This window comes from Diceros bicornis, chromosome 23, assembly GCF_020826845.1.
Source record: "Diceros bicornis minor isolate mBicDic1 chromosome 23, mDicBic1.mat.cur, whole genome shotgun sequence".
In the NCBI taxonomy this organism is placed as follows: domain Eukaryota; kingdom Metazoa; phylum Chordata; class Mammalia; order Perissodactyla; family Rhinocerotidae; genus Diceros; species Diceros bicornis.
The window spans coordinates 26953745-26980138 of NC_080762.1; the positions used below are offsets into that span (position 1 = coordinate 26953745).

A 26394-nucleotide genomic window follows, 5' to 3' on the forward strand; every position below is an offset into this window, starting at 1 on the left:
CACCATCTCTGCCGGCTTGGGGAATCTGCATCTGCAAAATGGGCGCAGTGTAGACCGCAGGCTTTTAATAGCAAATATTCTTTGCAAACAAAACAACAAAACCCCTCACCATCCCCTCCTGTGCCGCCCTATTCTGATTGACCCTTGTTTCCAAAATGTGGGGGCTGGAGGAATGGATCCAGAACCCAAGGAAACATTATTATCACCCAGGGAAATTAAAAAGCGAGAGGGCAGGACAAGGTGAAGTAGAGATGGGAGAGAGGGGCAGGCAAGGCAGCCTCAGCTTTGCTCTGAATAGCTGCAACCCTAGTCGCAGCCAGGTGAACGCCCGCGCCCACTGCTCGGCCCGAAAGCCTTCACTGGGACCCCATAAACCAACCCTGGGGACTGGCAGTGGGACGCTGGGAAACGAAGCAGAGGAGGAAGGGGGTGGGATTCTAGGGCTAGGGGCGGGGCCCTAGAGGAGGAGCTACAGGCGATCGAGGGGCGGGGCTGTGGCGTACGGGGCGGGGCTATGGGCGGGACCTCGCAGAGATCCAGGGCTGCGCGCGCCACGTCTCTCTTACCGAGCATGTGGGTGAGAGGAGGGGGAGGAAAAACCGAGCGGGGCGGGAACTATCTCTTCTCGCGAGAGCTGGCGACGGCAGCGGCGGTGGCGGCGGCGTGTCGGTGAGAGTAGCGTGGGGGTGGGGAGGAGAGGCGGCGGCGGCGTCGGAGCTACGCCACACGGGGTCGGAGCGCTGGGAGCCAGAGCGCGGAGCGGGGTCGTGGCGGCGGCGGTGGGAAGAGGGAGGCGGAGGAGGGGGCGCCATGGCGGGGCAGCAGTTCCAGTACGATGACAGCGGGAACACCTTCTTCTACTTCCTCACCTCCTTCGTGGGGCTCATCGTGATCCCGGCCACATACTACCTCTGGCCCCGAGACCAGAATGCCGGTGAGTCCCGCCGGCAGCTGCCCGCGGCCCCGCGCAGGCCCCGCTGGCCCCTGCGGGCCGCGCCGCTCCCGCCCGCTCCGGCCCAGCCCAGCCCGCGCGTCCCGGGTGATAGCGCCCGCACGGCGGGGCCTCGCGTCCAGGCGTCCGCCGCTGGCGGGGCCCGGCTCGCAGTGTTCCCCTCGGTGCCTCTCCGGGCTCCTGTCCACCCCCTTCATTGTCCTCCTCGGGAGTTTGGCTTCGCACCCTCTCCCCCATTGTTCTGGACGCTCCTCGCAGCCGCCTCCTGCCCCTTTGTCTGCTCTGCCTCTGGTTTCATTGGGTATTTTTCCTTATGGAGGGAGCAGAATGGAATGGGGAGGATGGGAATTGGGGGTGAGAGAAGAGTTGGCCACGGGGGAAGCCGAACGTGCAGGCACAACTCTGAGCCCCGAAGCCCCGGTCCTCTCCCCCCTCACCCCCGTGTCCCTGTTGCAGCTGTCGCTACAGATGTTTGGAGCAGCGTCTGAGCTGGGTGGCATGTTGAGGACTCCAGCTGAGCTCACCAGCCGCCCCTCCCCCGTCCCTTTCTCCCGTTGCCTTTTCATTTGTTCACTCACGCTGTGGGGGTTGGAAGCAATGCCGTTATTCCCCTTAGCAGAAGTGGGCTTTTCTGTTTCCTTTTCTTTGGAGTTTCCTGTTTACGGCGGAAAAAGTGCAAGTATGAAGGATTAAATCTTGTAGTTCATCTCGTAGGTAGTTGTGAGGTAGCTGGTCCATTTGCTTTTAGTTCTAAATCTTTTCACATTAAACAACATCGGATTAGGACACAGAATAATATAGATTCTCTTCAAGGCGTTTTATGTTTGAGTGATGTTTGGATTCCGTTGGTTGCACTCGGTTAGGACATACGGCAGGTGATATTCTTAAAGCTATGGAACTGCAAGGCCTTAATAGGTTATTTATGGGAGGGTTCACAGTAACTATTACTAGGTTTTGAGTGTTGACCTTTAGGGAAAGCTTTCTCTTTCACAAGAGCTGTGCTAACTTGATAAATATTTTCTCTCAAGTTGGGTGTGGTGGAAGTCTAGGTTGTTCAGGTTATATACTGTACTTTGTGGTAATTGCTTAATAGTGAGGCATTGAATCAGCTCAGAAATTATGCTTTAAGACTGATTCAATGCTTTGTAAAATTCTTGAGTTATATAATGAAACTAAAATTGAATTTAAGATAAATAATAATAAAGGATTCCATCTTTTTGTACATTTGACAGTAAGTATAAATATTCATTAGGTGCAAAAATCTGCCCATTTTTTCATTCGGTTTTTTCTGCCCATTTCTCATTCGGTTTTCTTATTCAGTGGATAGTTTATGAAAATTGGATTTTGGACTGTTGTGTCTTTTTCTAAGTGCATTTAAATTGTCTGGGTTCTTTGGACAGTGGTTGTATATAAGTGATGAAGTCTTAGTACTGTAATGGTTTCTCTTATCTGCAAAACCTAGGATATTCTGGTAATTTTATTTCGAGTTAAAAGAGTGCCCTTTTCAGTATAGTAGTTTATTTTCACTTATCACCCATTTGTGTGTGCAGTTGGTTGTGTGGAAGACAAAGGGTATTGGGAGAGTAGGTAGATTTGGTTAGAATGTGTTTTGAGAAACTGTCTTGATTTTAGAAATTAGTCATTTTAATCTACACTGGATTTTTAAAATTTGAAAGTCATATTTTCGTGGTGGGTTTTGTGTTATAAAATTTGCCTCATAACTTATATCATAGGCAAGTTATACTTGAGCTCCTTCAGCACATAGATAGTGGTAGGGAATTAATATTGGCTATTTATGTCATGGACTTCAAATGTTACTTTATTTAATCCCCTTAAAAATACAATGAAGTAGGTTCTTCTATTATCGTCTCCATACTTGCATGAAGAAACTGGAGTTTAGAGAGCTTAAGTAACTTTCCTGTGTGGTGGAGCCTGGTCTGCTTAGCTTCAAAGCCCTGTGTTGTTTCCATAGCGCTAGATAGAAAGTTAGGTGTTGATTATGCCCTTCTTTGCCTCTGGCTCTCTGCTTCATACTTGCCTTAGTAAATGTGCACATGTTGATGTATTTGTTTGGTCTTGCCCCAAATTACATTATGAAAATTCAGGTGGACACTTAAATGCTCTTCTAAGCATCATGAAAATTGGTGGACACCACTTGGACTTTTTTTGTGTATCTACCATAATAACTTGAGTTGTTTCTTTAGCATCACAGTGGTATTAAAGAATGTTTTTATCATAGTGACTTTTTTTTGAAGTCCAGTTGCAATGTCTTGAATATCAAAGAGAAATCTTGAATTACAGGTTTACCCAAAGTTCTGAAAAGGAAAGTTTTTTTTCAAATGTTTGCTGCAAAATAATTTGACTGACAAGAGGCTACTTGTACTCTTTATCTCACTTAGAAAATAGTCATATTTTGCTGTTGGAATATTAATTTGTTTGATTATTGGTGCTGTTTTAGACCCTCAAAGGCTTCTTAGGGTAGAAACGTACTGTCTCTCTAAAATCTGAAAAATTTTGAAGTATGTCTGTCCTCAAGGGTTTTGAACAAAAAATGTGGACCTGTAGTAGTATTTTTGAATAACACAACAGGACATTTTAATATTTGGTTTTGAAGCTTATTTAGTTTTCCTGTGAAACTATAAGTGGCCAGATACAAAAATGTAAGCATCTTGAGTTTGAATTTCAGAGTTATTATGGCAGTCTTAACTTTTCAGGGGTATCCTCTGTAGGAAGGCATGAAAAGACTTTCTTTGCCAGCATTATACAACCTTAAGTAAACCTTCAGTTTTAAGTAGTCTTTATTTAGTTTTTTAAAAAGATAACTCATTTGGGGCTTTGAGTTTCAAGGTTGACAGTGGTTTCATTGTTGCTCTTTTGGAATTATTGGGCTCTAGAGTCCATCAGAAAGCATGGTGCTGTTTCACAGATTGTAAAATCAAGAATTTGAAAAATAGAAATAGCTTGGTCATTGGCATATTTGACATGTTAGTTGAAGTTACTCTGTTATCCAAAACATTATCATTGGAATCCTTTTACCTTGATTTTTGTCTAATCTATTGGGCTCAATGCACTTATAATTAATACCCCTTTTAGTAATTGAAGGGTACTGTCTATCTTACTCTTACTCTCTCAGTTGTTTGCAAATTGGCTGAACAAGATGACTGAATACTTTTTCAGATCATTATGGACAAAAGCTCTGTATAAGGTAACAACATGGAGGGTTTAGATTGTCTTAGAATAGTGGTTCTCCATCCTGGCTACACATTAGAACACTTGGGGAGCTTTTAAAAACACTTTTACCCATCCCCAGATATTCTGATTTAGTTGGTATGGAGTGGGTGCTGTGTGTTGGTTTTTTAAAAGGTCCCTATGTGATTGTAAGTTGTAGCTAGGTTTGAGAAGTGCTAAGAGGAGAACTTCTTAGTAGTGGTCTTTTGCTGGAGTTGTCATTTTGAGAGGTGGTGTATTTCTTTTGAAATGTGCTCTTTGCCAAAAAAAAAAAAAAACCACCACCACAACCCTCTAATGTCTTAGCCTTTTTGTTTTACGAAACTAAGAAGCATTTACTGTAGAATACTGCTGTAAAGTTCTTGTATTGAAAGCGGAATATTTTGTTATAAAGTTTGTTATAAAGTTAAAATAACTTTAATAGTAGATTTACAGTGATATTTAACAAGAGAAAATAACTGCTTGTAATTATTAGAATTTCAGATAATCAGGAGCATGCTTTTATTCTTCCCATAGGTTAAGGATTATAGCCTTTGAACTGAGATAAAATATAGCATTACTTTTTCCAAGTTTTTGTTTGTTTTTTGACTCCTTGGTCTTACTTTTTCAAAACTGCCTAGATTTGAAACCTGGATCTCAGTAACTGTGTAATCTTAGGCAAATTATTTAACTTATACGTGTTTTAGTTTACTCATCTGTAAAATAGAGACAGTAGTTATCTCTTTCATAGAATTAAAGTGAGGATTAAACAAATAAATATATGTAAAGTGTTTAGAACAGTGTCTGGCACGTAGTGGGGCTGTTAGCTCCTACTGTTTTTGCTGGTTACATAGGCTTTCTGGAACAGTTTGATTTGGTAGTTAAGTACTCAGATTTTTTTTTTCCATTATATGAAAGGATTAATGAAACTTTTTAAAAAAGTTATGTTTCTTTATTCTTCTTTGCTTGCTCCCTCTCAGTGTACAAATGATTCAATTCTCTGACTTGGGAATGTGAGTAGGAGTCCACCTTTAGTGCTTAGTGTAGTAAGAAAACTCTGACTTGGAAGTTGGAAGCTTTTAAGTTCCAGCCTAGTCCCTATTTAGTTATTTCTGAACTCTCAGCCTCATTTTCTAGGGGTAATAATAACCTGCCCTACCTACCCAAGAAGTGATTATGAGAAGCAAAAAAATAAGTGCATATAAACATTCTTGAAAAACTAAATGCACTGTAGAAATTCCTTCATTTAGCGAATATTTATAGAGCATTAACTTTGTGCTAGATGCTGCTTCTAGGTGATGGATCATATTTTTAAGTGTGGATAAATTTTTTTTTTGGTAAGTTGCACATACTCAATGGAGAAAAGCACAAAGGAACAGAACAGAAATTGCTTGTAATTCCATCACCCAAATCACCCCAAGGTGATTCAACATTTTGGTGTATGCAACCCTTTTTTTCCCTCCTGTAGGGACGGCTGTAGACGTAGTCCCTCCTCTGGTGGGAGAAGGCCCCACATCCCCCTCCCTTCTGAGACGGATAGTTATGATCCTCCTCATCTCAGCTCTGCTGCCCTTCATGGAATGTTTGCTAGTCTCAAGGTGGATAGTGCTGAATGCGCTCACAATAGCACTTGGAGCTAGACTCATGTATTATCCCAATTTTATTAATGAGAAAACTGAGCCCTAGAGGAGGTAACCAACTTACCTAAAGCCGTATAGCTACTAGGTGGAAGATTGGGTGTTGGATCCAAATCTGTCTTGTGCCAAAGCTTCTCGTGTTAGCCACTACTCTACTGCCTCATGTAATTAATATAACACATTATACTAAATATTAAAATGGCAAGTGGAAAGTGCTGTGGGAGCACAGAGCAAGGAGTGAATACTTCTCTTTTGGGATTTGGGTGTTTCATACAGAGGAGGTGATTGGAGATAGATCTTAAAAGGTAAGTGGGATGGGCCGGCCCTGTGGCTTAGCGGTTAAGTGCGCACGCTCCGCTCCTGGCGGCCCGGATTGGGATCCCGGTGCGCACCGCTTCTCCGGCCGTGCTGCGGCCGCGTCCCACATACAGCAACTAGAAGGATGTGCAGCTGTGACATACAACTATCTACTGGGGCTTTGGGGGGAAAAAAAGGAGGAGGATTGGCAATAGATGTTAGCTCAGAGCCCATCCTGCTCAGCAAAAAAAAGAGGAGGATTAGCATGGATGTTAGCTCAGGGCTGATCTTCCTCACAAAAAAAAAAAAAAGGATAAGTGGGAGAAGCGCATTCCAGATGTAGAGGAAAGCATCTGCAAAAGCGTAGAGGTGTTCAATAAATGGTAAAGATTTAATGTGATTGGCCCTTAAGAGCAAATCAGCCATTTTAGGAAGTTTATGCTTTATTCTGTAAGTTATTGGGTAAACAGTGGAGGTTTTTAAGTAGCGTGATAACATGCTCAGTTTTGCTTTTGTGGAGCATTGTGTGGAGAATGGTTTGGTGGAAGGGGGTGAGGTGGGAGGTGGTGGTAGCTGGGTGGGGAAAAACTAGGTGAGAAGGAGTCCATTTCGGAGCCGTCTTTGTTCATTGAGATGTGAGAATGTAGGGGAATGGGCAGATTAGAAGGAGAATTCTAAGATGTCTTGGGCTATTTATGGCATATGAGTACCGTGGAGGGAATGAGAGTAGAATGCAGATTTTGAATTTTCACTCATTTCTGTCTTGAGTTATTTCTCTCTCTCTTAAAAGCTGTTTGGTGATTGGCCCAATAATAACCTGTTAACTTTTATCAGTTTTGGGATTTAGTGCAGGGAAAAAGATGAGGATGAACATTTTTATTTAAAATGAAATGTTGGCCTTATCTATTGATTTAATTTATCTAGATGATTTTTAATTATAATAGAGTTGATTATCTCAGTCTCTCATTCAGTGGATTTTTTTTTAAACAAAGAACTGGTTTGTATCAGTTTTGCATTCAAAGGAGTATATTTTATGACTGTTTGTAATTAATTTAGAGCATATAGTCTTCCTAAGACTTTAGATCTTGAAGGAATAGTAGAGATCTGAGAAGTTTGAGTCGTTTTAAAATAGTCATTTCCTCTGTGTTCTATCCTGACAGAAAGGAGTACCAGACGTGTAGCATATACACACTTTAAGTCCTACACAATAGAGGAAACCAGCTGGGAGCTTGGCAGTATGAATTATAATACAACATTTAGGCTTTATAAATGTGGTGACAAATATTAGATTAGTAAATGTCTTATGTAAAATTGTTTTTATTTAAAGGTCATATTGCATGCTTGCTTGATCTTGGAGAACCTGAAAAACGAAGATAGGCTTATTTTCGTTTTCTCAGATGTTTGATTCCTCACTCATACTTTTTATTCAGACATAAAGAAGGTCATAACAAATATATATCCATATTGTACTCAGACTTCCTTTTAAAAAATGTTTCCTATTACCGGACTTTTGATGAGAAATGTTACACCATCTCACCATCACATTGTTTCTTTGAAAGGTGGTGGTGTTCATTCTCTTAAAAAGGTGTTGCTTATATTTTGGAATTGTGTTTGTGTCAGTATGGATGAAGGAATTTTCTTTAGATTTTTGTCTGTTAAATCTGTTAGTAATGGATTGAGCATTCACTGTTTGCCTGTACTAGGAGCAGCAGACGATACAAAGATGGATGCAGTGTAAATATAGTTTTGTTTGGATAACAGTTTGTAATCTGGGTGGGGTGGGAGGATTAGGATTAGACAAATACACGAATTATGTCCAGAGCACAACAGGGAAAATGTAATAGAAATGAAAACAAGTGCTATGGAAGTTAGCTGGATAAAGTATTTGCATGTAGTTGGGGTTAATAGGGGGATCTGGAAGTCAGGAAAGGCTCTTCAGAGTAGGTTGATTTTGACTGGATTATTATAAAGGATGAGAAAGATTTAATGGGTGGAATGGTGGGGGAGGGCGGTGCAAAGAAGAAATCACATGAGCAAAAGTATGGAGGCTGGAAAACATGGAATGTGTTCAAAGTACAGATCAGATCAGTTGTAGCAGAGTTCAGAGTGTGAAAAAATGTGAGAAAAGGCCAGAAAAGTTGATTTAAGTCGTATGGAGAACCATGTATGCCCAGCTGAAGAGTTTTTATGTGATTTGGTTGACAGTATGTCATTTTTTTTTGGATATTTTAGAATATATTTTTGCAGCTGTACTATATGCAAGTTAATGTGATAATAGCTCAAAGAATGAGAAGGAACAGAGATTAAGAAGCAGCCAGGAAATACTGTGGGCCTAAAGAATGGTGGTGGCAATAGGAAGCTAAGGGACCTATTGAGATATTACTGAGGTAGAATCTTTTTCTTTTTTTAAAGAAATTTTTATTGTGGTAAAATATACATAACGTAAAATTTGTAGTTTTAACCATTTTAAATGTACAATTCAGTAGCATTAATTACATTCACAGTGTTGTGCAACCATCACTACTATCTTTTTTCAAAGTTTTTCGTTACCCCAAACAAGCTTTACCTATTGAGCAATAACTCTCCATTCTCCCTTTCCTGCAGCCCCTGGTAAACTCTAATCTACTTTTTGTCTCTCTAAATTTGCCTGTTCTAGATACTTCATATAAGTGGAATCATACAATAATTGCCCTTTGTGTCTAGCTTATTTCATTTAGCATAATGTTTTCAAGATTCATCCATGTTGTAGCGTGTATCAGAACTTTATTATTTTATTGCTGAATAATATTCCATTGTATGGATATACCACATTTTTATCCATTCATCTACTGATGAACAACTGGGTTGTTTCCAGTGTTAGCCTAGTGTGTGTAATGCTGCAATGACTGTTGGTATAAAATATCTGAGTCCTTCTTTTCAGTTCTTTTGGGTGTATTCCTAGGACTGCAATTGCTGGATCATGTGGTAATTCTGTGTTTAGCTTTTTGAGGAAATGCCAGACTTTTTCATAGTGGCTGCACCATTTTACATTCCTACCAGCAATGTATGCGGGTTCCAATTTCTGCACATCCTCTTCAACACTTATTTTAAATTTTTAAAAAATTATAGCCATCATAGTAGGTGTGAAGTGGTATTTCATTATGGTTTTGATTTGCATTTTTCTGATGGCTAATAATGTTGGTTATCTTTCATGTGCTTATTGGGCATTTGTATATCTTTGGAGAAATGTCCATTCAAATCCTTTGCCCATTTTTAAATTGTTTATCTTTTTCTTGTTGAGTTGTAGGAGTTCTTCATATATTCTGGATATGAATCCCTAATTAGATATGTGGTTTGCAGAAATTTTCTCCCATTCTGTAGATTGTCTTTTCACTTTCTTGATTATGTCGTTGGATGCACAAAACTTGTTAATTTTGATGAAGTCCAGCTTATCTGTTTTTTCTTTTATTGCTGTGTGTTTGTTGTCATATCTGAGACTCCACTGGCAAATCCAAGGTCGTGAAAATTTTACCCCTATGTTTTCTTGTAAGAGAATTATGGTTTTAGCTCTTATATTTAGGTCTTTGGTTCATTTTGAGTTAATTTTTATATGTGATTTGAGGTAAGGGTCGACCTTCATTCTTTTCCGTGTGGAAATCCAGTTGTCCCAGCACTGTTTGTTGAAGAGACTGTTCTTTCTCCATTGAATGGACTTGGCACCCTTGTCAAAAATCAGTTGGCTATAGATGTATGGGTAGAATCTATTTTTATGGGATGACATTGAACATAGTTTAGCAGTGAGGACCTCTTAATATTAGAATACCTCAAGGCTGAGTCCTTGACTTCTTTTCCATCTATACTTACTCCTTTGGTGATCTCAGCCTATCTCATGGCTTTAAATATCATCTATATGATGAAGATTCCCAGATACGTATTTCGAGTCTAGAACTCTTTTCTTAAACTCCAGACTTGTGTATATATAAGTGCCCAGTCCACCTTCCCATTTGGATATCTAACAGACATCTTATCCTAATATGCACAAAACTGGTAGGATTTCTGTCTCTCCTCTCTTCAACCTTCTTGACCTAGTCTTCTTCATCTCAGTTAATCACAACTGTCTCTTCAGCCATTCAGGCAAGAAGTCTTGGGGTTATTCTTGACTCATCTCTTTGTCTCATACTCTACTTCCAGACTGTTAGCATGTCTTGTTGGCTCTACCTTCAAATTATATCCAGTCTGACCATTTCGCATTACTCCACCATCGCTACCATCCTAGTTTGTTATTAGCCTCTTAACTAGTCTCTGTTTCTACCCTTGCTCTTTGCAGTCTATTCTCAAAAGAGTACCAGAGTGATCCTCTTAGACGAGAAGCCAACCATTGTCACTCTTCTACTCAGAACCCTTTAAGGCTCTCCCATCGTAATCACAGGAGAAGCTAAAGTCTTTGGAGTGTTCTGTAAAGTCTTTCATGATCTCTTTGATCTCATTAGTACTCTTCCTCTTGCTCTTTCCGTTCCAGCCACACTAGCCTCTCTGCTGTTCTTAGAGCACATGAGGCATGCTCCTTCCTTCGGACCTTTACAGTTGCTGCTCCCTTTGCTGAATGCTTTTCCTCTAGATAGCCACATTACTACCTCCCTCATCTCCATGTCCTTGCTCAAATGCCATCTTTTTTTTTTTGAGGAAGATTGGCCCTGCGCTAACATCTGTTGCCAATCTTCCTCTTTTTCTTTTTTCTCCCGAAAGCCCCAGTACGTAGTTGTGTATCATAGTTGTAGAGTTGCAGCTCTTCTATATGGGACGCTGCCTCAGCATGGTTTGATGAGGGGTGAGGAGGTCCGTGCCCAGGATCTGAAGCTGCGAACCCCAAGCCGCCTAAGCGGAATGCGCAAACTTAACTGCTACGCCACCAGGCCGGCCCCTCAAGTGCCATCTTCTCAGTGATGCCTTCCTTGAGCACACTATTTAAAACTGTGATGTTTCTTTTTACCTCCAAGAAAGCTCTCCCTTTTTTCTGCTTTATTTCTCTCCATAACACTTAACTTTTAATATACTATATAATTTACTTATTTTGTTTATTGCTCTCTCCTCCACTAGAATATATGGTCTGTGAGAGCAGGGGTTTTTGTTTTGTTTTCTGCTGTATCCTCAGTGTCCAGACAAGTCCTGGCACATAGTAGGTACTCACCAAATATTTGTTTGGTAAAGGAGTTATCATTCCCTACAAATATTTATACAATGCCTATGTGGGGAGAGAGGGAGAATCCCCCTCTGCTCTTTCCCTTAAGGTTCTTATGGCTGGCCAAATAATCAACAAGACAGGTTAGCAGGAGAAAATAATAGCAAGTTTAATAACATGTATACATGGGAGAAACTCAGAAATGGGCAACTTGTTCCTCTGTCTAAGCTGCTTGCTTGAGTATTGTAGCTAAAGGTGAGGAAGGTGTTAGGGGTGGGTAGTGGTCTGGGACTTCAGAGGGCAAGAAGACAGTTCTTTTCGGGGTCATCTATAGATAACGTGGTCAGGGAGAGACAGAGTTTTTTTGATAAAAGGGGGTTGGTGCCCCTCCCATTTTAACATCTATTTTACATTATCATTACAGCCATCATGATAGAAGATCTGTTCCAGGAAGAAGCCACCATGTCAAATTCTTTAGGCAGTTAGTGGGGGAGGTCAGATGTCCCTCAGAGAAAACAATCAAGGTAAAGAGATATATTTCAGGGTCGCCAAATCTTGATCTCCCACAGTCCCCCCTTTGAAACTAAAAGTTTCACAGTCCTTTTGAAACTTAAAGAAGTTTCATAGTCCAGAAACTGAGTTGGTAGATTGTTTCATCTCACTGAACACATTTTTTAGTCCTGATAATAGATCAGTTCAATTAAGTTCATTTTAGAAGGTGGTGGGCTCTCAAGGTTATGCCTATAATGTGGAAGCAAGCAATCAAGTATTTAATAGAAGCATTTCTATGTAAACAAAAGAAAAACAAGGTTAATGGTTGGAGCAAGTTGTAAAGCAGTTTCTGAGTTTAAAGGGCATCCAGTTAAGAAGATTTTTAGATGTCAGCGTCAAAGCATCTTTTGCAGTTTAAAATGTCTCTGATGATGTCGTCAGGTCATCTCTCAAGTTTATATCAAGTCCATTGGCTTCAGTTTGTAAGACTTCAGGATAAAGGGCAGGTTTAGTTCTCAGTGATTCCAAATGAAAATGATGGAAAAAATGAAAAACATTAGTTTGGAGATCTGTAGCCAGATATTTTAGGAGACTAGAAGAAATCAGGATCCAGTCCAGTAAACAGATGTAAAACAAAAACCTCAAAAGATAATTAACAAAACTAGGATCTAATATCCGCAAATGTATACTATAGTTTTTACTGAAATATAATTTTTCTCTCTAAAATAACCCTCATTTTTATCAAAGATAGCCAAATTAAAACTAGTTTGCAAAATAAGTGTAGTTCCAATAGAGTTGGCCCAATTATTTACATAAGTACAGCAAGAAGTAGCAATTGATCATATAAGCTCTTTTAAATCTGCTTTGCTGGAACTTTTTATAAGGAATCTCAGATTGAACTTTAAAGGCCTCTGGAGGCCAGGAGAGCCAAGCCAAGGATTTTGTCATCAGACTTCGCCTGTAATACCTACAGATTTGGGTGAATTCCTCTCTTCCGAGGTTCCCCCAAAATATTTCGAGGTTCCTTGCACCTGCCAGATAAGTGAATTCTTTACTTATCCTGGTAAGTGCTGCTTGGAACATAAGGTACCAGGCCAATATTTCCACGTGGCTTTATTCAATCTTCATTCCTCAAAAGCTGTATGGTTATATCGCAAATATGATGTTCCAGTCACAGCCTTCGTAATATAACCAGTGTCTCCAATTGTGTCCTGTTATAAGGAGAACAGATTCTTATTGAACTTATGCAAATAACTATATTGCCATGAAAACAACAATACTCACTTACTAAGAGTTTCCAAATCCTGGAGGGATTAGGTAGAGAGAAAAAGGTAAATATTTCAATTTTGCTTACAAAAGTATCATTTACCAAATTGCTATAAATCATAGCTAGCTCAGGAGAAAAGAGAAAAAGTTTTTCTTAAATCTGAAAAAACAGAACATTAAAAATTCAGCAATACTTCAAATGAAAAATCGTAAAAATTATAATCATCCTTATCAGTTCATTTAGTCCTGTGTAATCCATTCTTGATCCCAGTCTTTTTGTTAGCAGCTTCATGAAGTCATCAGTTTCTCCATCAGATTTCTGTAATTTCTTACCAAGTTCAGTTTTATGATCAGAAAATTTGTCAGAAACCTGTACTCCAGTGTAAATGTCAGAGTCCTTTCCATGAATTTTTCTGAAGTTGAAACATATTTTGCAAAAGCATTGGAGCAAAGAAATAAGTCTGTAAACAACAAGACCTCAAAATGGGCAATTGACAAAAGAAATTTGGTTAATTTTGTGACATACAACACTTTAAAATAATAATAACCAGAATTATGACTGATAACCAGGACAGATCAGAATTTCAGTAATGTTATACAATTTTAAAACACCTATATCAATAACATTTACCCACAAAATACCACCTAAGCAGGCTTATCGTCACTTGTCTGACAGTGTTTCCCATGTAGTTTAACATACTGAATAAGCCTAATAAGTCTGGTATCTTCCTCCTTATAGGAAGAGAGCAAATTTCTTTGAGAAGTTCCAGGGCCCTTTGAAAATTCTCAAAGAAAAAAAGTAAAAAAAAGACTTTAAGATATGAATTTTGGGGAGCTTGTCAAAAATATAAAAAGTCAAAGCAAACAGAGCATTAACAGTCCAAAAAGCCTTAATAGAAGACCTCAGTCTTTTGAACGTCGGAAATTATTTTAACAAAACATAGATTTTCTGTCTTTTAGGTAGACTTACTCAAAGGTAAAGAAAAATCTTTTATAACCTCTTTATCAAGTTCAAGAAAATTATCCTTTTAAGAGAAATAAGACCAAATTATAATTTTGTATCAGCTTACTTCTGATATTAAAACTCATTTACTTAATTAAATTCATTTTAATCTTAGCCAACTTGACCATGCAAAAACTCCTTTTCCAGAATTTCTCTTCCACAAACCTTCTATAACTTTCTTTTTACGTTCAGAATTTGTCCCATGTCTTTCTTTTCCCTCCTAGTACTTGAGGACAAATTTATCTTTCTTAATCAACCAAACAAAATATTTCCATTCTTTGCACCTTCTTTATACATCTTACTTTCCTTGTACACAGACATATTTTTCTTAATATTTAGTAGCTTCAATCACATGTACTAATTAGAAATTTTAACCCTTAGAAACCTTAATTTGTAAGTAAAAACTAAGTAAACAATTATAAACTTTCTTTTACATTAGTATCTTGTGGCTTGGAAAATTTATAAACACTTCATAACTTCTAGAAATATGTTACTTTATAGTACAATCTTTTAATAAAACACGTTTACCAATAGACCCAAAACACCTTTTAGTTTTCCTGTAATGAAAAGCCAAAAGTAGACAAACGTACATTTAGCAATCAATGTCTAATATCTTATCTTATTTTGAAATGATGATACTCAGTGAATTTTTATCATAAAATTTAGCAAAACTCTAAAGTTCTAAGTCACCAAAAAGAGTTTGGAAGCTGTAACCACAATAACACATAATTATTGTTTAAAGTTCACCCAACATTCATCTTTTTCACAACTATTTAGTTACTTATTCCCAATAATTATTTAGATTGCCTACAAGACTTCATAAGACTTCAGATAAAATTAGCCATCATTTAAATTACTATTTTTGTTAACCAGTTCTGTAATAGAAATAACATCAGTTTTTTCTACAAAATTTCATGTAAATTTCATCACCTCTTATGCCTCTAAACATAGTTATCATTAAGATTTTTATCAATAGGTCTTGGTCTTCTAATTTTGGACAAGGGTAGCATTCCCAGTCAGACATACTCAGGCAAAGTTGATGTAACCTCTTTATATAAAATTAGCTCAAATATTCCAACCTTTATAATCTTATCAACAATTACACTTTTACATGTTCTCAATTCAATTGTAACCTGAGTCAAGGTCTTAAGGCTATTCAAATTTTTCTCTTCCTTTTTCTGGCCTTTTTTTAGGTACCAATTAAACAATTGTGTGAGAACTTTCAAAACATCCCCCCGCCCCAATTTAGAAGTTTTTCCAATTCAAAGGATCCGTTGTCTGGCCATTGATGAGTAGGATCTTCATTTGTATATTTATTCCAATAGTGACTCAATCCAATAAGCCTTTTTAAGGAAAGACCCGGAGGTAACTTTCCATGTTACCTCCATTCCAAATAAATCTTTACCATGAACGCAAGAGGTGTCCCTGGCCAGGGCGCAGATGATGTAGCCCCCATGATCCACAGAATTCACTCCCAAAGATATTCAGAGAAAGTAAAGACCTTCGTTGCACAGGCGGTAAGGATGGTGTAGTGAAAACGGTGTCTCCGGTCTCCCACAACAGTGTGGGACGCCTCCAGTCACAGACCCGCTAATCTGTGACACCGGGCAGGCGCTACTGGAATGGGATTTTTCCAGCACTAACAAGCAACGAAGATTAAGACAACAAAAGCCCTTATGGACTGGGCCCTTTATGACAAACTCCCCTGAGAGCTTGGCACAGCCGGACAAAGAGACAGTTTGGAACCCCAGTTTACTCAGCTGGCCACCAAGGGGCACCCTGGTAAATGCACCTTCCATATGGTGGAGACCAAGGAGAATATTCTCACTGGTCACAAAGACAAGTTCTCAGGACACAGAACAAGGCAGAAGGAAAAACCTCATCTGTTTTTTTTTTTTTTTCTTTCTATATGCACAATAACAGCTTTAGCCGCGCCTTAGGTCTCAAGGAGCCAGAATAATACCTAGGGGGGGAGGTGCCGCGGGGTTGGGGGCTGCGTGCTTTACAGAGTACCTTGTCGTTGCACGGACATTTTCTTGCAGTTGGCGGGGGACCTGTGTCATCTACCCTGTTCCGTGACCCAACTTATCCTGTCTCGGGAGTCTTCTGAAGGTGGCGAGCGCCCTAATGGCTCTTAATTGCTCGACCCGTGCCCACCAAATTTGCGGCCTTTTTTTTCGCTTCCATAGATGCACTTGGCAATGGCCTTCACGTCATGTGCATATTAACCCACAGCAAAGTTTGTCTAAAGAGATGCCGGTCTGGTGAGACCCACAAACTCACCAGTCTTGGGGCCGGCCCGGACAGCAGGCTTATAGGGCCGATGCCTGTGTCCTACCCTATGGTATTTCCTTCTTATGACACACGACACAAAAGACAGAGACAAAAGAGAAAAACAGAGACTATCTCTGGGAGGAAAAGGGATCAAAATCAAAACCAAGAGTACTCTACCAAATTTACCAGAGTCACTAAAAGCACAAGAAACTAGTTTCCCAAATATTTTCTCCTGCCATTCTAAATTTAGAAAGAAAAAAATTCTCACCGCTTCCTTCCACCGGACTCCGCAGATAGAGATTCCGGGAGGCTGACGTGGCTTAAGTCTTACCTTTTGCCCGCTTCGGTCAAGCGTTCCCATATCTCATCATGTGCAGTAGTCCAGGGAGAAGGCAGTTCTTCTAGCCAGAGAAGGCAACTTGCCAGCCAGTGGGGATCCTGTTTGTGACGCCAAAACTGGGAGGAGAGAGGGAGAATCCCCCTCAGCCCTTTCCCTTAAGCTTCTTATGGCTGGCCAAATAATCAACAAGACAGGTTAGCAGGAGAAAATAATACCAAGTTTAATAACATGTATACATGGGAGAAACTCAGAAATGAGCAACTCGTTCCTCTGTCTAAGGTGCTTGCTTAAGTATTGTAGCTAAAGGTGAGGAAGGTGTTAGGGGTGGGTAGTGGTCTGGGACTTCAGAGGGCAAGAAGACAATTCTTTTCAGGGTCATCTATAGATAATGTGGTCAGGGAGAGATAGAGTTTTTTTGATAAAAGGGGGTTGGTGCCCCTCCCATTTTAACATCTATTTTACATTATCATTACAGCCATCATGATAGAAGATCTGTTCCAGGAAGGAGCCACCATGTCAAATTCTTTAGGCAGTTAGTGGGGGAGGTCAGATGTCCCTCAGAGAAAACAATCAAGGTAAAGAGATATATTTCAGGGTGGCCAAATCTTGATCTCCCACACCCACTATATTCTAGGCACCTGGAAAGGGGAGGGATGATTGTTTATGGATAAGATACAATCTCTACCCTCTAGAGTTTGAGTACAGATGAATAAAAATTGGCTTTAATATTGGCTGCTGAAGAATGGTGGTGCCATTCATGCAAACTGTTGAAAAGAATTTATAGTCCTACTCCCTTTTTTAGAAAGGAGCTATAAAAATGTTAAAATTTTTAAACCTGGTAATTTTGCTTCTAGGACTCTGGTCTAAGGATATAGTTCTAAATACTTATAGGACCAAAGAAAGATACTGTGATATTGTGATTTATAAGAAATATGTATTTAGTCATTCAGATGGTATTTGTCTACAGTTCCTGGCTTACAGCTCCCCAGACCCTTGGAATTTCCTAAGTGTTCAGTGATAAAGGTGTCTTTTGTTATGTGAATGAGGTGACTTTTGAAAGCACCTCAGGATTGGGGCCTTTTGCCTGCAGAACCAACCCTGTGATTAGAGGGTTGAAACTTTCAGAGAGGGGCTGGAGATTGAGTTCATTTGCCAATGGCCAGCGAGTTAATCAATCATGCCTATGTAATGAAGCCTCCATAAACCCTTGCAAAGGGACAGGGTTTGGAGAGCTTCCAGATTGGTGAACACGTGGAGATTTAGGGAGAGCAGTGTGCCCAGAGAGGGCATGGAAGCCCCATGCCCTTTCTCTGTACCTTGCCTTATGCATCTCTTCCCTCTGGCTGTTCCTGAGTTATATCTTTTTATAATAAACTGGTAATCTAGTAAGTAAAATGTTTCTTTGAGTTCTGGGAGCCGCTCTAGCAAATTAATTGAACCCAGGGAGGGGGTCGTTGGAACTCCCACTATAGCTGGTTGATCAGAAGCACAGGTGATAACCTAGACTTTCAGCAGGCATCTGAAGTGGCGGCTGAGTACAATCTTATAGGACTGAGCTTTCAGCCTGTGGAATTTGATGCTATCTCTGGATAGATAGTGTCAGAATTGAGTTGAATTCTCCACTGACAGCCAGATGGTGTTCTGAGAATTGCTTGTTGGAAGTGAGTCTGGGGCAAACACCCCATGTTGGAAATGGAGTCTCAGAACACCCTATTTAGATACCCATAATACCAAAAAATTAGAAGCAATTTATATGTTTAATTATAGGATAGTAGGTATATTATGGTGTCTTTATTCATCTGGTTATTAATAGTCATTAAGTGATATTTTCAATGCATTTCTAAACATGGGAGATGTTTAGAAATTAAAAAATTAAAAATTACAGGTAATGTAATCTTAACACAAACTTCAGCTTTTTGTGTTTGTGTCTCAGTTTGTAAACTGGTACATTATAGAGTGCTACCCTTAACTTAGCTTTTGTATGTCCTGTTCTCCTCTTCTCTGAGAAACTATCACTTGGGCAGCTGCTGCATTGGGGACAAGTTGTAGGTGTCATCAGTACTGTGGAAGTGTCCTTGAGGGCCTTGATTGACGCAGTTCCACAGCCGTCTAATTGAGGGAAGCTCATTGCCCCTAGAAGTTAGTTGCTGAAGCTTCCTTCTTCACAGAGATGTCTCTCCTAAGTGTGTACCCTCAACCTTGCCGACTCCTCTTTCTTCCTTCCCGTTTCCCAAATATTCTTCTAAAGAGGACTAAGAAGGAAACATATTAAAATGCTGTTAGTGATTATTATCTAGGTGTTGGAATGGTGAATATTTTCTTTCTGCTCTTATCTATATACTGAGTTTTCTATATGAATTTGTATTAATGTCCAAAAGCTTATTTAAACAGTCTCTGGCTAGACTGGCTGTTATCTTGAGCAAAACACACTCTGTATCTTAGCTCTAGAGGCCTTTTCAGCTCAGTGAATTGTTTTTTTTTTTTTTAATAAATATATATAGTTTTTTCTTCTTTGTGAGGAAGATCACCCTTGAGCTAACATCCATGCCAATCCTCCTCTTTTTGCTGAGGAAGACCGGCCCTGAGCTAACATCTATTGCCCATCCTCCTCCTTTTTTTTGTCCCTTTTTCTCCCCAAGGCCCCAGTAGATAGTTGTATGTCATAGTTGCACATCCTTCTAGTTGCTGTATGTGGGACTCGGCCTCAGCATGGCCTGACAAGCGGTGCATCGGTGCGCGCCCAGGATGCGGCCCGGGCCGCCAGTAGCAGAGCACCTGCACTTAACCGCTAAGCCACGGGGCTGGCCCCTCAGTGAATTGGTTTTACTTTGGGATATGTACTTACTAGATTGTCCCAGTGGGGACATACATCCTTGTAAGTGTTTTAAGTTGTGTTTTCTTTTCAAAAGCTAGCAAGCTAGTGTTTCTTTACTTTAACAGTACTTGAGTTTCTCTATTTTTCTCTTGTTTTGTCTCTTTTAGAAGTAATTAACCTTTGATCTGGGCTATGGATTATCACTATAAGATTAACGTGAAAAGAAAAACAAGAGAGAGGTAATGGTAGGGGATTGGATGAAGAGTGAAGTAGCTAACAGGATAGATGTGTTGTTGGCAGATGAGATGACAGGATGGAGACGACCCTTTGATAGGATTTTGGGTCGTGTTTGAGAGTATGCTAAGGAGACATAGCATCCTTCTCAGAACCCCACTTGGAGCCCACTGTAATTCGTTTAGGATTCTCCACTGTCTTGCTCCTCTAGTTTAGGAAATGCAACTTGAAATGAATCATTCCTACAGTTGAGAATCCCCTTGTTTCTTTAGTATTATCTTCTGGCTTAGAGACAGATCGTTCATAAAAATCCCTGTGTCCTACAGATATGGAGGATGGATGTTTGCTTTTCTTTTGGACCTGTACACTTCTATAGCAAATTGAACTAAAACAAAAAAGAACTGGTTTGACGCTTTTTCTCCAAAATTTATGTGCTGAATTGCCTTGTCCCACACTCGTTAGTACTGAAATCCTTGCAGCAGTTTTATTTGTAGCAGTTTTTTTTTTGGGGGGGGGGTCTATAAACTTCTGTTGCACCAGACTTTTTATTAGAGGCATCATCTATTCAGTTGTTTGTAGCTACCCCTTGTTCTTAAATTTTTTGACTTGGATTTCTTCCTATTACATTTTCTGCTTTGTAGATATAATCAGAATAGGTGTGGTTAAGTTAATGAGAACAAGGACACCGTATATTTTAGCTGCTTTTGAGAGTTGTTTAGGCAATCTAGTTATTCATTCTAGAGAAAGGCAGTTAAAATAAAGTGATAAGCGCACAGGCCTATGAATTTAAACCTGGGCACAAGTTCTGCCTCTATGCCTTAGTGGTTATTTGCTGTTCCTTTGGTACCTTCTGTAACTTTGGGCAAGTTATTTAACGTCTCTGAGCTTCAGGTTTTTTTTTTTTTTTTTAAAGTATAATAATACATGTATACATACATACCCCCAGGTTGGTTGGTAGGTCTAAATGAGATAATTCATACATTCAGCAAATATTTATTAAGCACCTACTATTTGCCAGGCTTTGTGTTAGGCAGTGGAATATGGGGGTGAACAGTATAGATGGGATCCCTGTTCTCTTGAAGTTTACATCCTAATGTGGGGGAGATGATTGACATACTACATATAAATTATAAAAAATATCAGATAATGATACATACTGTATAGAGAAGTAGAGTATTCACAGAAAGTCTTCCTGAGAATGTTTCTTCAAGCTGAGTGACAAAAGGGAGCTAGCCATTCAAAGATCTGAACTGCATGGGAAAAGCCTATTTCAGGCTGGAGGAACAGTTGTGTACAAAAGCCTTTAAGGCAAGAAGGAGTTGGGCATATTCCAGGAACAGAGAAGACCAATGTGGCAGGTGAGGAGACTAATCTGGGATAAAGTCAGAGAGGGAGCTGGGATGTAGATCATGTCTGTAAGCCGGATTTTATTTTAGATGCATTGGGAAGCTACTGAAGATTTTTAAGCAGAGAAGTGACAGGATCTGACTTAGTAGACTCCTATTTCTTTCTTTCTTTCTTTCTTTTTTTTATTTTTCCCCCAAAGCCCCAGTAGATAGTTGTATGTCATAGCTGCACATCCTTCTAGTTGCTGGATGGGGGACGCGGCCTCAGCATGGCCGGAGAAGCGGTACGTCGGTGCGCGCCCCGGATCCGAACCCGGGCCGCCAGCAGTGGAGCGTGTGCACTTAACCACTAAGCCACGGGGCCGGCCCTAGTCTCCTATTTCTTAATAAGGTGAAAAAAGTTTTTTGGCCAGCTTGAATATATATCCTTTTAAGGATGAAATCATATGAAATGTTTAATTTATAAATTTTAGTTGCATATTTAAAAATCACATACTATAAGATATAGTACCTTAAAAACACAGTTTTATCCCCTTACATTTCAGGAAACATTTATTTTCAAATTCCTCATATATTCAACCTAGTGTCTTTGTGATCATCATCGCTGTTTTTTGTCATCTAACAGTGTTTCAGAATATATACATTTCATTTGCATTTGTTTGGGATATAGCACTTTTGGGTTCTGAATATAATACCATTATTGGAAATTTTATTCCAAGCCAAGTGTAGCATTATATAACATTAGGTATTTTGATTATCCTGTAGGTATATATTTTTAATCTCCGTAATGTAGCCACTTTGATCTTTACAAAGATTGCTTACAGTGACAGCTAACACTTGTAATTGTCAGATATATCCCCAGGGATAATTATGGAATATCTTAATTTTTTTATTTTTGCCTTTAGATGACCTCTAAGTATGCTAAACTATCATTGAGATTGTTTTGGGCTGTCTTCCCCAAGCTTTTGTGTTGTTTGGCTTTTTTTGGTCTTTTCAAATGAAGTAAGCAAGTTCCCGAGCTCCTCCCCCTCCAAGGTGTTCATAAGTATTCATATATATAGTGATTCTCTTTTTCTGAAAGATACTTTTAGGGGAATGGACAAAGATGATTATTGCCTTATCGCCTCTGTTCATTCTTCCAGCCATTCTTTCTTCTCCCTGTGTCCCTGATCTGCAGGCCATGCCGATGAACTTGTTTTCCATGACCCCTCTGTAGCAGTGTGTTTTGTTGTGTGTGTATGTGTTTAATCTTGTCCCCAGAGGGCAGGTGCTTTTGGCTTCTAGTGGATAGAGACCATAATGCTGCCAAAAATCCTCTAATGCGCAGAACAGCCCTCCACAACAAAGAATTATCTAGTCCAAAATATCAATAGTGCCGAGGCTGAAAAACCTTGTTCTGTAATACTTGTTTCAGTACTATAAAGGGAAAAGAAAATTGAGGTAGTTGAGCATACGATATAGTTGTATGCTGCTGTCCAGTCAAGTACCAACTTTAGGAAGACTGAATAGTTCTTAATCTATTTGAACCACTTGGTTTGTATCTGTTTGCACTTGGATTGCACTTATATAATCCTCAGGCATTCCTGAGGGTTGTGAACTTTGGTGGTGGTGGAATGGTTCTAGTTTGATCTGAACATTTTCAGTTGCCTTCTGGGTTTCCTTCTGCATTGCCAGAGTATGCATAGGGGATAGGAGGCAGATGAACTAAGCTTCTGAAATCCTTCCAATTTAGATAATCTGTGACTCTGTGCATTGGCTGGTGGTGATGGTGAGTAGTTGTTTAGTCAAGCCTCTATTTGTCCCAAATCCAGATGGTTCTGAACTGGCCTTGAGAGTGACACATCGTGGCTAACTATTCAGGTTCAAGATAAGAGCATAACAGAAACTTCAGTTTCTCTTAGTCTATTTTGAGATTAGGATGACTAGGTGAGCTATAGTTTTGGTGGTCTAGAGCAATGAGTCCCAATTTTTCGTTTCCAAATTATCACTCTTATGCCTTTCCTGTTTTGAAGCATTCTGGGAACCAAATTGTACCATTATAGTAAAACGTGTTTTCCCATTTTTTAAAAATTAATAAAAGAACAATTGTTCCAACGATGAGTGATCCAGTATCATCACAGTGCGGTAATATATTCTCGACTAGCTGCAGAGAGACTTTGGGTAGCTAGAAAACTGAGGTATATGTTTTTTAGACTTTCTGGAATATTGAATATAACCTTTTGATTCCTGATACTTTTTTCTTGGACCACTTAGGGAGTTAGAAATAGTTTTAGGAGTCATTGAATTTTGCAAAGAGAAATGTGGTACATTTTTTTCTTTTAAATAAATTATGTTATCTCTATATCATTTAGCTTTATTAATTTTAGTAATCTGTATTAAAGGTATGTTCTAAAATTTATTTCTCAGTGATTTTTATAATCAGAATATCAAAATATATGTTGATATATTTATTTGAACTGAAAAATTGAAGTCGGACTTTTTTTTGACCAAGTTTGATTTGCCTACTTGGTTTAAGAATGAAGACTGCTTTTGCTAATTAGGTTGCACAGCATATATTTTCTATAAATTGAATGATTCAAGGTAATCTGCAACTTCAAGTTTTCACAAAATATACTTAAAGTAGAAGATAAAGCTATTTTACCTAATGTGCCATATTGTCAAAAGTATACTTTTTATTTTTAAAAATAAATTTTAGTATTTAGAGTTTTAACTCTTTTTGAACATATGGGATATTTACAAGTTGCTTATAAGTGAAAGCATAACAGATATTTTACTCTCATTTTAGTAATTTATCAATTTGTAATATTTATGTTGCCTTGATAACACCAAAAGAAATGTAGTGTCAGAAATTTTAACTTATAAAACCTTATAAATGTTAAACTTGCGTATGATAAACTTAGTGATATTCTTTGATGATATGTGCCAAAGCCTTTAGAGGTGAAGTGTCTTGAAGTCTGCAACTTACTCTAAAATAGTTCAGATAAAAAGGAGGGGGCGGGGCGGGAAAGAGGGAACTGGAGATAGAGCCAGGAGTTGGAAAATGTTAACAATTGGTTAATTAACGTGAAAGGTATTATTCATTGTAATATTATTTCAACTTTTCTGAAGGCTTGAAAACTTTCAAAGTAAAAAGTTGGGAAAAACTTAATAGTCACGTGGAATAAGAAAACTAATTTTCAGAAGTATGTGTCAGTATTATAAGAAATGACTTTCCAGGATAAAAATATATTACATTAGGATAAAATTATGTGGGGGAAGTAGAATGAAGGGCTTGTTCATGAATTTTTGTAAATAGATGATGGTGGGTATGAAATTGGTATGGTTTTTAGATTTCATTGGTACATTTAAAAATGATGCAACTATTTTATTTTAAAATGTCAACTTTATGTCAGAAATGACATCTTTTGCAACTAACTCTACAAACCTGTGATGAAATTTTAGATGCCAAATTAGAAAACTACACGAAGGTACGTGATTTTTAAAAATTCTTTTGTGGTAAGCAGGCAGACAGGTTTGAAGACTTCAGATCTGGCTAACATTCTTTCAGCTCTTTGTGTTCTAGGAATATGGTGCTAAGAGTTCACTCAGTTATACTACATCTGGCAGATCATCCTGGCATGGACAGATGGATGTGACTGTTTTAGCAAAGATTGTGCAGCTTATGAAACACAACTGTAATAACCTTCCCGCAAACCTGGACCTACTTCCACAGACATATAAACTTGATGTTCAGCTGCTGAGAGCAATCATAATATGTTGTTACGTTGTTTTTTAAATCACAGAATTGTTTTATGACCTTGTAATTTCCCTTTTCTATAAATGTGGATAATTTCTTTAAGAACTATATCGTAAGTTAATGATAATACTAATGTAATTTTTACTGGCCATAAAACTAGTAATTTTATAAACTAGAAGTTTATAAATGAACCTTTTTTTATTCTTCTAAGTGTCTTATTAAAAAATTGTCTGGAAGGACTTTACTTGTGATGGTTACTTTGACTTGAGGTCATTCATATAAGAGTTTTGGAATGTGTACTATGAATATTTTGTTGTGCTGGAAATCTAAATGCCACTGTGTTACTGTGTAAACCATACTCTGAAGTACTTATTCATTGACTTAAATATTCTCCTGAAAAGTTGAGATTTAATTTTTGGATTGGAAGAGTGAAGCTTACAAGGTGCACGTACACATTGTGCAAGACTGTGGGGGCTGAAAACCATGTGTGCTTTCTCTTCGCCAGGGACACTGGGAGAATGTCATTCCTTTGAACAGATCAAGCTGTCTGGTTAATAAAGAGATTTCAGCATTGTTCTTATAATTTTATCAGATGTTTTCTTGGTTTTATACTTGAAAATGGGAGACTGTGGAGGCTTAATTTAATGAAATACACATTAAAAAATCGCCAGTAGTATTTTCAAAAGCATCCGTAATTTAACTATGAAAATCAGAAGATTAACATTACTTCCATTTCATACTCAGACCCCCTTTAAGTTTTGTCACTTGTCTCAGTGATGTTCCTTTTGGCAAAAGATTCTGTTCAGAATCACGTCACGTTTAGTTGACGTTTCCTTTTTTTTTTTAACACTTCACAAATTTGCGTGTCATCCTTGCATGGGGGCCATGTTAATTTTTCTCTGTATCATTCCAGTTTTAGTATGTGTGCTGCTGAAGTGAACACAGTTGACATGTTTCTTTAGTCTCCTGCAGTCTGGAACAGTTCTTCAGTTTTTCCTTGGCTTTAAAGATTACAGGCCAGTTATTTTGTAGAGTGAGCCTAATTTGGGTTGTCCGGTGTTTTCTCATGATTAGATTCAGGTTATGTATCTTAGGAATTTCACAAAACTGATTCTTTGTTCTTCTCATTGTATTCTGTCAGATGGTATATGATTGCAGTTTGTCTCATTGCTGTTGATGTTCACTGATCACCTGATTAAGGTGGTGTCTGCCAGGTTTTCTGTATTAGTTTCCTATTGCTGGTGTAACAAATTACCACAACCTTAGTGGCTTAATACAACACAAACTTATTCTCTTTTAGTTCTGGAGGCCAGAAGTCCAAAATCAGTTTCACTGGGCTAGTCGTGGCTTTGGCGGGATTGGTTCTTTCTGGAGGCTTTAGGGTACAATTTGTTTCCTTGCCACAGCCTGTATTCCTTGGCTTGTGGCCCCTCTCTCCATCGTCAAAGGGCATTGCTCCAATCTCTGCTCCCATTGCCACATCACCTCTATTTTTTGACCCTCCTTCTTCTAAGGACCCCTGTGATTTTATTGGGCCAAGGATAATCTCCCCATCGCAAGATCGTTAATTTAATCACATGTGTGTAGTTCCTTTTGCCATGTAAGAGAATAGATTCACTGGTTCTGAGTATTAGGAT

General features: G+C 38.9%; 1 protein-coding gene and 1 non-coding gene across 2 annotated transcripts in view; one reads left to right on the forward strand and one right to left on the reverse strand.

Moving 5' to 3' along the window:
* The first annotated feature begins 745 nt into the window (after positions 1–745).
* Positions 746–26394, forward strand: part of SEC63 (SEC63 homolog, protein translocation regulator) — a 71624-nt gene continuing 45975 nt past the window's right edge. The window contains exon 1 of the mRNA XM_058566514.1: positions 746–934. Coding sequence (XP_058422497.1) covers positions 811–934 — 124 coding nt within the window. The 5' untranslated portion in view covers positions 746–810. The remainder of the gene's footprint in view (positions 935–26394) is intronic.
* On the reverse strand, positions 25593–25700 carry LOC131420700 (U6 spliceosomal RNA). The gene has a single exon (XR_009223621.1). It is a non-coding gene; the product is annotated as a U6 spliceosomal RNA (small nuclear RNA).